This window comes from Mizuhopecten yessoensis, unplaced genomic scaffold, assembly GCF_002113885.1.
Source record: "Mizuhopecten yessoensis strain PY_sf001 unplaced genomic scaffold, ASM211388v2 scaffold6363, whole genome shotgun sequence".
NCBI classification, from domain to species: domain Eukaryota; kingdom Metazoa; phylum Mollusca; class Bivalvia; order Pectinida; family Pectinidae; genus Mizuhopecten; species Mizuhopecten yessoensis.
The window spans coordinates 780728-796805 of NW_018406512.1; the positions used below are offsets into that span (position 1 = coordinate 780728).

General features: G+C 34.9%; 1 protein-coding gene across 3 annotated transcripts in view; it reads right to left on the bottom strand.

The window, feature by feature from the left end:
• Positions 1-16078, bottom strand: part of LOC110452052 — a 64582-nt gene that overhangs the window by 25389 nt on the left and 23115 nt on the right. For all 3 annotated transcript variants that reach the window (XM_021500325.1, XM_021500326.1, XM_021500327.1), the window contains exons 6-13: positions 13926-13972; positions 12500-12724; positions 11802-12023; positions 10350-10395; positions 8414-8563; positions 6168-6239; positions 4960-5139; positions 2933-3121 (exon numbers count right to left, since the gene is read on the bottom strand). In XM_021500325.1, the coding sequence (XP_021356000.1) occupies positions 2933-3121; positions 4960-5139; positions 6168-6239; positions 8414-8563; positions 10350-10395; positions 11802-12023; positions 12500-12724; positions 13926-13972 (1131 nt within the window). The remainder of the gene's footprint in view (positions 1-2932; positions 3122-4959; positions 5140-6167; positions 6240-8413; positions 8564-10349; positions 10396-11801; positions 12024-12499; positions 12725-13925; positions 13973-16078) is intronic.

The following is a 16078-nucleotide window of genomic DNA, read 5'->3' on the forward strand; positions in this document are numbered from 1 at the left end:
CCTTGGGAGTAAGACAGAAACATCTTAACCCAAGGGGAAAGATTCTTAAATGTGTAGCCCAAGGCTTTGCCAAGAGCCAGACTTTTAAGAATTTTGCCCCAAGGGTTGAGATTTTTCCGTTTTTCTCCTAAAGTGGGGAATGATTACTTTTCTCCCACATCAAAAACAGATGGTAAATTTCATGAAATGCCAATGTTTTTACATAATTAACAGCATATTGGAGTTATCTTTCGTTATCTACTATTGTTGATGTGAAGTCATTACATTGTTGACATGACATTATACAATCGTTATGACAGGGGGATCCCCCATCTTTACCCAGGGTAAGACAGAAATATCTTTCCCTGACCGGAAGTGTGGATATCTCTGTCATATATGGGGTAGAAATATTGGTCTCTATATACTCACGAAATCTCAACCAGAGAGGTGTTTGTTTGTTTTTGTTTTACGTTCAATTAACAGCTACGGTCATTGAAGGACATGCCAGGTTTTGGTGGTGGAGGAAAACTGGATAACTCAAAGAAAAGTCGCTAACCATTAGTCAGTACCTCAGGCCACCACCCCACGAAGGTCTCAAACTCACAACTAAGAGGTTTAATGATCATAGATATTCAGATGCCTTCATTAACCACTCCCCACCGTAGCTTGACCAGACAAGTGACATTCTTGATTGCCTAACCTGTAGCTAGCCTCAACCTAAGGGTAAGACATTCAGGAATCTGACCACCGAGGGTTCAGACTTCTCTAACAAACCCTCAACCCATGACAGATAAATTCAAATATACACATACCAGTGACAGTCTCATTTTGTCTATGACAGATAAAATAAAATATAACCATACCAGTGACAGTCTCATTTTGTCTATGACAGATAAAATCAAATATAAACATACCAGTGACAGTCCTATTTTGTCTATGACAGATAAAATCAAATATAAACATACCAGTGACAGTCCTATTTTGTCTATGACAGATAAAATCAAATATACACATACCAGTGACAGTCCTATTTTGTCTATGACAGATAAAATCAAATATAAACATACCAGTGACAGTCTCATTTTGTCTATGACAGATAAAATCAAATATAAACATACCAGTGACAGTCTCATTTTGTCTATGACAGATAAAATCAAATATAAACATACCAGTGACAGTCTCATTTTGTCTATGACAGATAAAATCAAATATAAACATACCAGTGACAGTCTCATTTTGTCTATGACAGATAAAATCAAATATAAACATACCAGTGACAGTCTCATTTTGTCTATGACAGATAAAATCAAATATAAACATACCAGTGACAGTCTCATTTTGTCTATGACAGATAAAATCAAATATAAACATACCAGTGACAGTCTCATTTTGTCTATGACAGATAAAATCAAATATAAACATACCAGTGACAGTCTCATTTTGTCTATGACAGATAAAATCAAATATAAACATACCAGTGACAGTCTCATTTTGTCTATGACAGATAAAATCAAATATAAACATACCAGTGACAGTCTCATTTTGTCTATGACAGATAAAATAAGTTATAAACATTCCAGTGACAGTCTCATTTTGTCTATGACAGATAAAATAAATTATAAACATACCAGTGACAGTCTCATTTTGTCTATGACAGATAAAATAAAATATAACCATACCAGTGACAGTCTTATTTTGTCTATGACAGATAAAATCAAATATAAACATACCAGTGACAGTCCTATTTTGTCTATGATAGATAAAATCAAATATAAACATACCAGTGACAGTCCTATTTTGTCTATGATAGATAAAATCAAATATAAACATACCAGTGACAGTCTTATTTTGTCTATGATAGATAAAACCAAATATAAACATACCAGTGCCAGTCTTATTTTGTCTATGATAGATAACATCAAATATAAACATACCAGTGACAGTCTCATTTTGTCTATGATAGATAAAATCTAATATAAACTTACCAGTGAGCGTCTCATTTTGTCTATGACAGATAAAATCAAATATAAACATACCAGTGACAGTCTCATTTTGTCTATGACAGATAAAATCAAATATAAACATACCAGTGACAGTCCTATTTTGTCTATGATAGATAAAATCAAATATAAACATACCAGTGACAGTCCTATTTTGTCTATGATAGATAAAATCAAATATAAACATACCAGTGACAGTCCTATTTTGTCTATGATAGATAAAACCAAATATAAACATACCAGTGACAGTCTTATTTTGTCTATGATAGATAAAATCAAATATAAACATACCAGTGACAGTCCTATTTTGTCTATGATAGATAAAACCAAATATAAACATACCAGTGACAGTCTTATTTTGTCTATGATAGATAAAATCAAATATAAACATACCAGTGACAGTCCTATTTTGTCTATGATAGATAAAACCAAATATAAACATACCAGTGACAGTCTTATTTTGTCTATGATAGATAAAATCAAATATAAACATACCAGTGACAGTCCTATTTTGTCTATGATAGATAAAATCTAATATAAACTTACCAGTGAGCGTCTCATTTTGTCTATGACAGATAAAATCAAATATAAACATACCAGTGACAGTCTCATTTTGTCTATGACAGATAAAATAAAATATAAACATACCAGTGACAGTCCTATTTTGTCTATGATAGATAAAATCTAATATAAGCATACCAGTGCCAGTCTTATTTTGTCTATGATAGATAAAACCAAATATAAACATACCAGTGACAGTCCTATTTTGTCTATGATAGATAAAATCAAATATAAGCATACCAGTGCCAGTCTTATTTTGTCTATGATAGATAAAACCAAATATAAACATACCAGTGACAGTCTTATTTTGTCTATGATAGATAAAACCAAATATAACATACCAGTGACAGTCTTATTTTGTCTATGATAGATAAAATCTTATATACACATACCTGTGACAGTCTTATTTTCCACTAGTCTATCAGCATATCTAGACCTGATATGTGATTCTGTGGCCTTGTAAAGATGTTCTGAATCCAACATTATTTCCACTCTTCTCAAAGCCTTGTTCTTTCCACCAAATTGTCTCAGTGCATCATGTAATTGGTTCACAAATTGTGCCTTCAATCTTGTCAGTGGTTCTGTGCCAAAACAAAAATTAATGCAGATTTGAAATTACTTAAGCTAGATGACTGTATTGTAACCCTTTTGCAATCAGGTGATGATATGAAGGTGATGTGATATATTTCAAATTACACAATAAATCAACTTATGTGGAACTCCTTTTTTGCACTTATAATAGAACATTAAACTATAGTTGATCCTAAATTTGAAGAGCAGCTTTAAAGAGTAACAACCTAAAACAAATATATTCTTAAGTTGCAGTGATGGCCTTTTTTGTATTGAAGTATACCAAGAACGAAAATAAAAATGAATATAATTATTATAATATAATTATGATCCAAAAACAAAAATATCGAAAACCGCATAAAAATCGGCCAGCAACACCCAATTCTGTGATATTAACATGTAAAGCGTACGATTTTTACCTATCCTTCTACTTATAATTAGCGTAATAGTAACTCGCGGTAAATGTGACCTTATCGGACATCACAAGTTCCACGACTGAAGCAGCCACTGTAGAAGGAATAGGCTAGATCGAGAACAGCCATACCGCGTTAGATTGTGAATTAATATAGGTTTTGAGGAATCAAATTCCACTCCTTTAGCCTACTTGGGTGTGAAATTTGTGTACAGATAAATAACACTAAACACACCTATGTCCAGTGGTGACAGCACGAGGCCCACGACACACCTTTATACCTGTGTCCAGGTATGACATCAAAGGGATGTCAGCAGGTGGGCAAGGGGGTACCTAAAGTTAGTACATGTATGTACATTGTATATTGGTGTAGATTTATGTGTCTTCCAATTTTCCATTTAGCAACAATTAATGTCCTCAGGTTCTGGTTCAATGAAAAATTACGATTAATTGTGAGACTTGAACAAACAGGTTTTCCCTCTGCAAGATTCTTAAAATTGGTGTGTATATTTATATGTTACAAATGAAAGATGGGTATTTGTAAACTTCCTTAATTCTCTGTATTGCATAAAGAATAAAAATATTAATTATCAACTTCCCTATACCTATATTTAATGCAACTATATAAGACAACTTATGTCACAAACAGTACATATTTATTCACAATGTTTTAAGTTTTTATAACTGGGTCGCTGCTGTTTTTATTTGTCAATTTCAATTGTATATCTCCCGTATTTAAAGACATCTGCATACAGCACAGCGTTTGCCTGCTCAATAGGAACACATTTAATCTTTAAGATTGTAAAAGAAGTCATTATATGTAAGTAGCACTTTAAATATTACCTACACAAGTAAGTGGCGATGGAATATAATCATATAGATAGCTAATAAGCTCGCGTATCAAACTCATGATCAAAGCCTCCCGGTATATTCATATAGGGCTGTTTCGACAGCGTTGAACTTGTGACGTCACAGATGGGGGCTACCCATATTGAGGTGATCACCGCTGAGCCAAAGGTGTGTTTTTCAGATAAATCAAAATTTCTCGGAAACGGAGTCAACTACGACGTTTGCAGTTTCTTAGCCTTTTATTGTATCATATAAAGCATTTTCATAGCTTGATAAAGCAAAACGTTCAGGGTACACTTTAAGAGGTTATAAGATTAAAAGCTAAAATCTGACCTTGTAAATACATGATGTTACAGATGCAGAAAGGATATGGAGCAATTGCAACTGAATTCAATACAAATTTCTAACCTATTTTCTTATTATGTTCATAATTTCTATCAATATCAAACTCCAATACCATAAAAATTCTAAAAATAACATAAATGATTCTAATTATGGACATGGTTTTCTCACAAGTCTTGTACATAGGATTAGAATTAGCATACAGGACCATTATAATGTAAACTACAGCAGAAAACAATCGTTTACCTTTTGTGCCAAGAGATAAGACGACAGAAGTACATCTGCAGCTGTCAGCTTCAGCCAATACTGACATCACGGTTTGTAAGTCAATATTGTCTCCCTTTATCAGACAATGGATTACTGCTTTAAATGGGAGAGAGCCTGCACCTGTCACAACTGTCATGCCTTTGCTGCTCAGAAGCTCTCCTATTAAGAAAACGTGAACACATGAAATGACAACAAAGAAATTGATTTAAAAACAACTGAATAACCATGATTTCACCGAGTTATAATGTTGTCTTGTCTATCCTAGCTGGACAATGTAGATTTTAGTGAGAGAGACACCAGGGATATATTATCAACCATCGAAATCCCTGAGCGAACTTCCTGTTGATGCATCAATGATTTTAATAAGAAAGGGACTGTGCTTGTGAAATGTTTGTTATTGCATTTATAGTTGGAACTTGTAACCATAAAGTTAAGTTCCACACAATTCTAATTCAAGTAGCATTGACCTTTGGCAAATCACATCCAAGACGAATACTATTCTTCCTCTATTTTAGGGCAACATATATTGAGCTTTGCAAAATTATTGTTCTGAAATTAGGATTGGACAAAGTTCTAGATATTTTCAGTTTAAGTCAACCTTTAATGGACCATACTCCATTGGTCAACCACCATACCAAGTCTGAGCTTTAATGCAATCAATTGTTCAGGTGACATATATACCTTTTTGGTAACAATGACCTTGACCTTTGATATTAACCACATCGAGAATAAGTAGGTAGCCGGGGGTCCTTACCTCTTTTCTAGGGGATACCAAGTTCTGTTAGTCTGAGCTTTGTGTGATCATTTGTTCTAAAGTTATAGGATCCAGACCAAAAACCCCCCATTAATACAGGTCTTCCTCTTCCCTTGGGCACCCTACACATATCGAGCATAATGAGCTGGTGCAATAACTTGTTCAAATTGGTCAATACAAATTTACACCACTTGTGATAATGTTACATTGTAAGTGCTCATGGTTTGGGGAAAACATTATCAGCAAAATGTTAATTCAGGCATGAAACCTTGTGTGATGTTGACATTTAAGTCCAGCGTGCCAAAATGTATTTGCAGATTTAAATATGTCTGTTGTAGTATGACATTCACCATATCCTGAAGATTTATCTTCAATATGTTTTGATTTTAGTTGTTTATATTTTTTAAATTGAGAATATTTAATTCAATCTTACGTTTGCTCTGCAAAACATTGACTCCTCCTGGATTTATGTTTTCATTGAAGTAGGAACAAGGCAAGGGTGATTCTGAAATGGAAATCAGTTCAATTGTCTTACCTACACATCAGCTCTTTTACAACCTACCTTCCTTCATGTAGGAGAACACATGCACAACTGAATACAATACCTAAAGTGACACTATTACTGTAATTATCATTGTCAACTTGTGGTAAATCACGCACCTCTTCATACCACATTTATTGAAATTGACACACAATTATTTCATTCACTTACCATATTTGTTTATGTGAATTTATATCCAGCACACAATACATATAAATGAAGATTTTAATGCATGCTTAATATCCCTTTTTAGAACAACACCCTTTCAGTGGTCACAAGATGGCTACCTGCTCTGGGGTAAAAAAAGGAGCCAGAAACATTTGAATATTTTCTTGTTTGCGCCTGCTTTTGTGACTTTCCATTAACATGACAGACTGATAAACAGTGGATATTTTGTGGTTTCCTGTTGAAAGGTACAATAATAGACAATTATTGAGTATTGCAAAAAATAGCAATATTTCTCACAAGAGCGGCACAACAAGAAGCATTGGTAAATCTGCCACAGCCTGGTTGACACTTGTTTAATAAATATGCAAGGCAAAATTGGTTACTATTGAGTAGCTATAGGTAGCCTCATTAGTTATATGTGAATATGTATGAATCAAAATGACATCCAAACATGGACTGACACCTACCAATATAAAAAAAAAGCACACCAAATTTGGTTGAACTCCAACCACTTTTAGGGGGAGTTAATAGTACAGGAACTAAGCACGTTACAGACTGTCGATGGACCCATAGACATATGTACCACAGCAGATGTATCTGATGGTGGTACCTAACCTTTTTTTTTGGGGGGGGGGGGGGGAAATTATAGGACCATTTCTTTACAATATACAATAGACAATTTCCATATATTCAGTGTTTTAGTGGTGATACACCTCAGCCTTTACCTAACATGTACATACATTCCAATATGAACAGTTATCCAAAATAGGACAATTCCTTTTTAAGTCTTTATCAAGTCTTTTCAAGTTTCTGATTCTGACCGTCCATAGCTTTTTACTAAAAGGATCTCCATCTCTTTACACAATAGATCGACCACAACAGATCAGACACATCAGTCACATTCTTACTGCAACAACAAAAGTTTGGAAACTTTACAGTACATGCTTGAACAAATTTAATATCAAAGGAGAATTTCACGGCACTAGTATACATAATTATGAGAAATATGATGCTTGTTCAAGAGAGTGTTCTATGGTTACTAAGTGAAGAACTAGGTAAAATGAAAACTTGACTGAATTAAATTCATGTAAATTTCAACTGGTTACCATTGCAACCTTAACTGGAAACACAAATATGTTCATAAAAAGTGCAGGGAAGCTATCATGATTTAAAAATGAAGTGATTGGAAAATGCAATTAATGCTTTTGAATTTTGATGGAATAAAAAGGTCTGAATGATACAATTATAGTCCTTTATGCAAAAATTCACATCTTGTAAAATATAAGAGAGTTACAGTCAAATGCTATCATAATTGCATTTCCAACAGACCAACGCTCTTCCAAAAACATCCCCCACAAGTGCTCACACTCAGAATGTTCCACTGAACTTACCACGAAGGTGACTTGAAACAGTGTTTGTAAACCTGTCAAATGCTGACTTCATGTGTTGACCCCCATTTTATATTCCTCCATTATACTTACACATATGTTGGCTATTTTTCAATTAAGCAGAGATTTGTTTTTGTGAACAAAAATGTATGTCTCCCCTTTAATGTTTTAAAAGTTATGGCCTGGAAACAATTGAACATATTTTACCTTTGACCTTGGGGTCAAGTTTCATCAGGATATCTTTGATAATTTAAAAGTTACAGCTCAGACAAAATGTTCCTGAGCAATTTGCACATATTTGACCTTTGACCTTGGGGTCAAGGTCACAATGACCTAATGATAGAGCACTGCACATAATGTATGGGTGATGCAGGTACACCTCAAGTTTCATCAAGATAGCTTTAACAGTTTAAAGGTTATGGCTTGGACAAGATTATATTGGAAGAACAAGAACCAGAACCAGAAGAAACAGTACTAAAACAGTATGTCTCCCTTCATTTGAAGGGGTGACATAATGAAACAAATCATTGATGTATTGTTATTCAATAGATATTAGCTTTGTCAATAAAGGAAATTTCCTACTATAGAGTGTTGTGGAATCCCAGAAGATGAGGAGTCCATCTGCAGCCGCCCTTTCAATCTGTCCGAGAGTCACCCAGAGGTCAACATCTCCATACCTAAGCTGTAGTCTGGTCTTCTCTGACACAGGGAGTGTTGGCACACGGGTTGTTGCTGTAATAAATTGTTATCTTAATGAAAGTATTCATAATGAGACAAGGCTGGCCTACACTGTGTCAAGTCATCAGAAAATAAATATAAGATACTGAGTTTCAAGGATCATTAAACTCCAGGAAAAATTGGCTCGTCACAAATTCCTTTATCATGCACATGTACATACCAGGCAGTTTCACTGTGCCAAGTAACAAAAGTTCCAATAAACTGATAAGGAGGAGTTTCGCGTCAGTGTTTCTGGAAGAGAATTTTTCAAGGGCCATAACTCCAAAAAGAACAGTTTAAGGAGGAGTTGTGCTTACAAGGATCATGGATAGATTGACAGACAGAGAAATGAACAGGGTGATTCTAAAATATATACCCCCCAAACTTTGTTTGTGGGTAGGGGGTATAAATATTGTGGTTAAATGAATATAAAATCCTCCAGATTGGAATGATTAATGAAGGTTAAAACTGTATTTATAACAATACTTAAGATACTTAATACTTATGCTCAGACATTCATGTAAATTTACGGTAGGCTATTTAAACATCCTTAAAAGTTGGCCAGATTTTCAAGCAGAACAAAATAGAGCTAGCATAAGTAAGCATAAGGATTCTTACATTTTTCAGGGATGAGTTAATTCATCTATATATGCATGAGATCTTTTACAGAACTTGTGCGATCCTGAGCAATTAAAGAGTTAAATGGTCTGAGAGCATAAAACTCATACCAAGATCATGAGCTACAGTATGCCTGAAAAAGGCAATAAGCCTATCTGCTTAAATTGCCTTTGACTCAGTAGTGAAGGTCAACGTGACCTATATACAGTGTATTTTAAGTTTCACAGGGATATCTTCAGTATAGAGTGTTATTTGGGGAAAAAATGACTCGATATTATTCTGACAGCTGACCTTATACTGACTAGCACATTGTGGCATGGTGAATTGTTTCCAGCAGTAAAGAGTCAAGACAAAGATCATTTGTACTCTTTGCTTAACAAAGGAAACAGATGTTCACACAAACCTCAAAAAATCAGTATTCAATTAAGGTGTGTTCAAAAAAATGTAATTAGCATACATCTTTGATGGTTTAAATTTAAAAGCCTGGACAATGTTGATCATAAAATATGGTCCAGATTTGACTTTTGACCACGAGGTGAAATTGAATATATTTTGTTATGTAATACTTTTAAATAACCAGTCCACTGTATAAAAATGTAAAGCTTCCTGATTAAATTGATGCCACATTTTTGCCAATAATGTAATATTTCTTTTGGAATGGTAGTTATACCCGGTAAAAATCAAGGAATTCCATGTTCCCGCTGCTGCGGAGTATATGCTATAGGCCCTACATTGTATTTAGCTGTGTAGAACTTGTTAAATCCCCTGTCGTGTACGTAAGGACCATACACATACTGTCATTTTGTAAAGGATAAAACTAGACACAGTTTAAATGACCGAGAGGCCATACTGCCACCATTTTGTACACTGTATCCAATGTCAATCAACACAGTACCACACATTTACAATACCATGCCCCACCTTTCTATTGTAAGCATGCACACTAACAACCTTTTGTCGTTATCCTATGACACAACAGAACAACAACATTGTATGACCTGGTCTTTACGTGGAAGAGACATCAAAAGTTAAAGGAGATTGTTCTGAAGATATCAAAGACACTGACCCAGAGGGATAGTAAAATAGGGTGAAGTACCCCAATACCATTATCAGTAGTCCTGACTGTCACCAGATTAAACAAAATATACCTTAATGCATGACATCATTCTGACATAGATGTTACCTTCAAGAACGTTTTGTCTTTGTTTTTTTTCTTCATCTTGAAATGCCTGTAGAAGAAAACAGTTGAATTTACAGGTAGTTCACATTTGTTACCAGAATTCACCTGTTTTTACAGATATTGCCCTTAGAATATGGCTATCAATATATCTAACTCTTGTATAGTGATATTTTTCAATATTCTGTGACAGAATCAATGTTAGGATCTTTTCTGATAATATCGTTCTATTGCAAATTAAATTCTGAAAACAATTATTGGATTTGATTAGATGAATGTCTGACATCAACAGGCACACCAAGTGTAATATTGTTTGTTTCACACTGTTCTGTATTCATCACAAGATGTGCCTTTAATTATTCCAATATGGCCACAAAGCTAATTAGCACTACAACATCATTGGCCTCTTGGTTACTCATAGAAGCCATTGAAATCTTTCAAGATATCTGACCCCTGTGACCTTGAAAGGGGGGGGGGGTCAAGGTCATTTGTTTAAAACTTAGCAGCACTTAACAAATTATGTTTATGGCCTTCAACCATAGGTGTCTTCGTTATTAGGAAGCTGTATAAAAACCTCAACACATTTGCCAGTGCGACCTTGAAAGTATGTCAAGGTGATTCATTTGAACAAATTTGGTAGCACTTCCTTCCAGCACACTACAGGCCATTATCATAACCCAAACAGTCTATAAGTAATTCCAAAACCATTTACACATGTTTATATAAATCTACAACTGTGACTTTGAAAATAGGTCACGGTTACCCATTTCAACAAAACACTTTTTCAGAAAGGCTTTCATCCCAGCATGTTAATGCTTAATATTGAGACATAAGGCATATTTTTTTCAGCAGTGGTAGTTTTAAGGTTAACAAATTAAATCTGACAACTTTTACCTTGAAATAGACTTATTCACTTAGACACATTTATTTATGCTTCATCCACTTGTACTTCTGGCCGAATATGATGGCACTTTCTAAGGCCATCTGGTTATCAGAGAAAGTTGCCTAATTATAACACCATTAAATCATTTGATTTTGAAAATGGGTCATTGTTGATTATTTAAACAAAATTGATAGCCCTCTATGCCAACATGCTACATTTCAAATATCACGCTTTCTTCTTTTGGCTGAGAAACATACATGTTTGACATATAATTTTATTTTCTAACCTGAAGCTTTTGCCAAAGATCCAGGAAATTAAAATACCGGTAAACTTCCAGAAATGGTACATGTTTTATTTAGTTTCAATAATGATGAAAAAACACCATGCAGGCCATATAAGAGGTTTACAAAGCATTTGACTACATCATTTTGCTGATAACTAGCACATAGTAGGGTCCCTGAAGCACAGAAGGTAAACTGTACGTGTCATGACGTATGTAAGTACATACAAAGACTTTAAATAATCCAATGTCATGCTATTTAGTTCAAATTGATGTTGGTACAATTTAAACCTACCTTGACAGTTGGTGTATCTTTGGGATAAACCACAAAGCTAACACTCTCAATACTGGAATCCTTCCCTTCATTGAAGTAGCTGTTTACTGTGTCAAACATGGTCTTGGCCACCAAATCCCTTGGATAACCAAGGTTTCCAGTACCTAGGGCAGGGAAGGATATGGTGCTGTATTTCTTCTTATCAGCTTCAGTCAGACATCGCCATACAAACGCCACCATATACTGAAACAAATATCATTTGTTTTTAGTACATATTTATAAAAAGTAAAACAGCAAAGTATTATTGATAGCATATATGTGCAGACATAGCTACCTAATATCATTTTGTTTTACCATCTGTTTCTGTACAGTCCAGAGAAAATACTTTCATTCTTTATATCAATCATTGTAAAATACAATTGACATGATTGACCGGTTTAATCCAGTTTATAAGTTAATGGGCGATTTATTGTTGGAAAAAAATCATAATACATAGTGATTAGTTTCCATGATATTGAAGTGTTTCCATGTGCACACACGGACAGACAGACCCATTTCTATATTCCCCACAATTAATAACCACAAATTAGATTAGATTGAAGTAGTGGTCAAATCGACGATATCTTTTAGACTTTACACATTGGTACATTGTTAAAAATCCCTGATTTACTTCACTACTACACAATATTTATATCCAAATCAATGTTTCAGGTTTATACCCTCAGTTGATGATCCTTTACATAACTTGGCAGAGCTCCATGGAACACATGTTTACACTTCAACCTGTACCCATGTGTGATGGCCACCTCCCCAAACTTCACACCATGATAGTACTGGTCACATTCCTTCTGTATCTCTGGTCCTCCTTCCTTCAGTATGGAGGCAGATACAGCGCCATAATCCAGCCTTAGTGTTGTATCTGTTGTGTTCACTATTACCTCACTCTGAAATATTTGAAGCTATCAACTATTACATCAAATCATATTCATGATAGAATAGTAATATGTTATGTGAATGTATAAATTATGACAGTCTAACAGCATTACTGACTGAGTATTTTTTTCTGTATTTGTCAAGATATTGGTTCAAGGACAGTTGAATAAACTGCCTGCCCTGAGTGCTTTCCTGTCAGAGTAAGAAAAGTATTTGATTCAATATTTATGTATGCATCACATCAGCAGTAAAACTTAGATATTTGCCAAATTTGATTGAAGCTGAACATTCTATAAGGGCAATTGATAAGACAATACTGTAGGAAAACAAATTAACCAATCAGAATTAAGTAGCCTCATCATAACTATGCATCCACATACATATAACCATAAAAATGGTGATCAAACTGCTGAATGCATGCACAGAATTCAGTACAAATTGGACCAATGATTATTTCAATATTAATAATGATAATAATTTGAGGTTCTTATATACCCCTGGTGAGCATACAACCGGAGCTACGATGTCGACGCTGACAGCTAGCATTCAACAATTCTAGCACTGCCCAACCACGTACTCATTTACAGCTGAGTAGACTGGAACAAGCAGAGTAAAGTATCTTGCTTAAAGATACAACACAGTGCCGTGCCATGACTCGAACCCGCAACCCTTCGGTCATGAGCCTAGCGCCCTACCACTAGACTACTATGCCTAGGACAGGAATCAAAGGAAAAATAAAGCATGATAAACAAACAGAGGGCAGGCATATACGGATAAATTGGTATCCCACATTCTCTGAAAGCAGTGGAAACAAAAAATTGCTGTGTATTGTATTCTTTGTTCTTACCTATACACATAAAAAGGTGTAATTTAAATACCTTAAAAATGAATCTTAAATAATGTCTACAGTAAAGATTATACTGATTGATTGCATGATCAAACACAAATAGAAGCATTATGTCTAATAATTTTGTATGACAAAAATTGTGAAGCAGATAAATAGAATCCATCCCTGATGTGAGGTATGGATAAGGTAAATCAAACCAAAGGAATAAAATATTGCGCAGGAGGCCCGAGGCTTTGCTGAGGGTGTTCTGCTCAATATTTCATCCTGAGGTTATAAGCGATCCAGACACGTGGGTCGGATAGAATTTTCCAGCACTGCCGGAAATGCGGATATCTTGGTCTAGACTATGCAAGAAATATACTTACTGTCATCTTGGCTATTTCTCCTTTGTGTAAAACTATCTCAGGTTTTTCTATAACAAAACAAAATACAATCAAGCATGAATATAGTAGATCCGGGTTGATTTAGTGCAATATACGAGTAGAAAATATAATCAAATTGCCATACTAACCCAGCAATTTCGCTTTTATTTATTTTTATTTTTTCAATACTGATAATATTAATTTACATTACAACAATAGGTCCAGAGGCCCTGAATTGCTCACCTGGACAATTAAGCAATCATGGAAAAATTGTCATATAATACTGCCACTATTTCCAAATATTGGCCATGCATGTTTCTCAGCAACACCTGTGTCCCTCCATTGGGTCCTTTCTTTCTGCCTCCATGCATTGAGGTAGATCTTAAACATTTACCTTAATTTTCGTTATTGAGCCCCATCCCTCTGCCCCCAGGAGGAACCCTTTATTTCTAAAATATGGAGTCTCCTTTGCCCAAGGATATCTTACACAAAATTTGGTTAAAATCCCTCTTGTCACACTGAAGAGAACAGATTTTAAACATTCTATAATTACTCCATGCATGTTCCCCTCATTGGGCCCAGCCCCTCTGCCCCCAGGGGGCCACACTCTCGATTGTTACAAAGTTTGATTCCTCTTGCTTAAGTATGCTCTTGATTAAATTCAGTCAATATCCTTCCATAAAGCAGAAGAAGAAGGATTCTAAAGATTTACCAGGGCCCAATAGGGGAAATGCCCCTATTGGGCCATGTCTGTCTGCCTTTAGTAGGGCCACACCCTGTTTATACAAAATTTGGTCCCCCTTGCCCATTAAGGATGCTCTTCACAAAATTTGGTTCAAATCCCTCAAATCAAACTGAAAGAAATAGGATTTTAAACATTTATTACTAATTGCTCCCCCTATTGGGGCCCTGCAGTTGTTTAAGGTTTCAACACATTTGACACTTGAGGCCTTGAATATGGATATGGGTGAAAGTCGTTCTTTTGAACAAACTAATTGATATAAGTCCTTCATCCTCAGCATGATACTGACCAAATTATCATCACTTAGGCCTTGGTTATTACTTTTTCTTATTGGAGAAAATTGACACCAGATGGATTGACGACATTTCAAATCACACCACAGCTTTCGCTCACTTGGCTCTGTTTGTTTGAGTGGTACATGTACGACGTCTGTTTAAGTACCAAGTATTTTGGTTATCAAGCAGATGAAGAAAAAGTAGGAAACACAGTAGAAGGGATATATATGTAGTATGTAGTGAAGGAATAGAAAGGGATGTTAACACAAACAAAGGCTAACATATAGATATCCCCCTCCCCCTTTCCCTCACAACATCTTCCTAAAATATGTCAAATGTGACTTTTGAATTTGACCCTTTATTGTTTTGGCAAATGACCACCAAAATCTAATCGGGTATAGAACTCAATGTCACCATGCTATGGTGTAAATATATCCTAACTCTGTTGGCATGTTCTAGAAATATTTTATATCTTAGATATTACTAAAGGACACATGGATACACTGACCAAGGGATCATACCATATATTCTGTTCCCTAAGTGGAAAGAAATACAGTAAAGTTAGAGTGGATATACGGTCCAATTCATGCATTAATTCTCATAATTATATACTTGAATGTTGTATGAATCTTGATCATAAATATAATCCATTCACAATTTACAGTTGAGGTTGCTTGTACTTTTAAAGGTTTGAAATGCATCTTTTTAACATTTATGAGGGTTATGCAACACAGTTCCGTTCAAACATATTCCATGATGCGCGTTAGAATATGATTAAACGGAACTGTGTTGCATACCCTTATAAATGTTAACAAGAGGCCCATGGGCCTTAACGGTCACCTGATATATTTATACAGAGAGTTGATTTCGTTTTTAACATGAACAGAAATATTATTCAAAGTGACAAAAAACAATAAAACCACCTTATTCAATATCAAGCATACAGATTTCAGACTAAAAAGGATTTGAAACTAGCACCTCTGATTCTAAACAAGGAAAATGAAGAAATTTTAGCACACTGACTCCCTTGAGCCCCACCCTACAGCCCTTGGGGGTAGGGCTGGCTCAAAATTTTCAAAGTATCAAACTGTCAACTCAAGGTTATAATTCCAATCAAGTTATTAACATGTAATATTCAA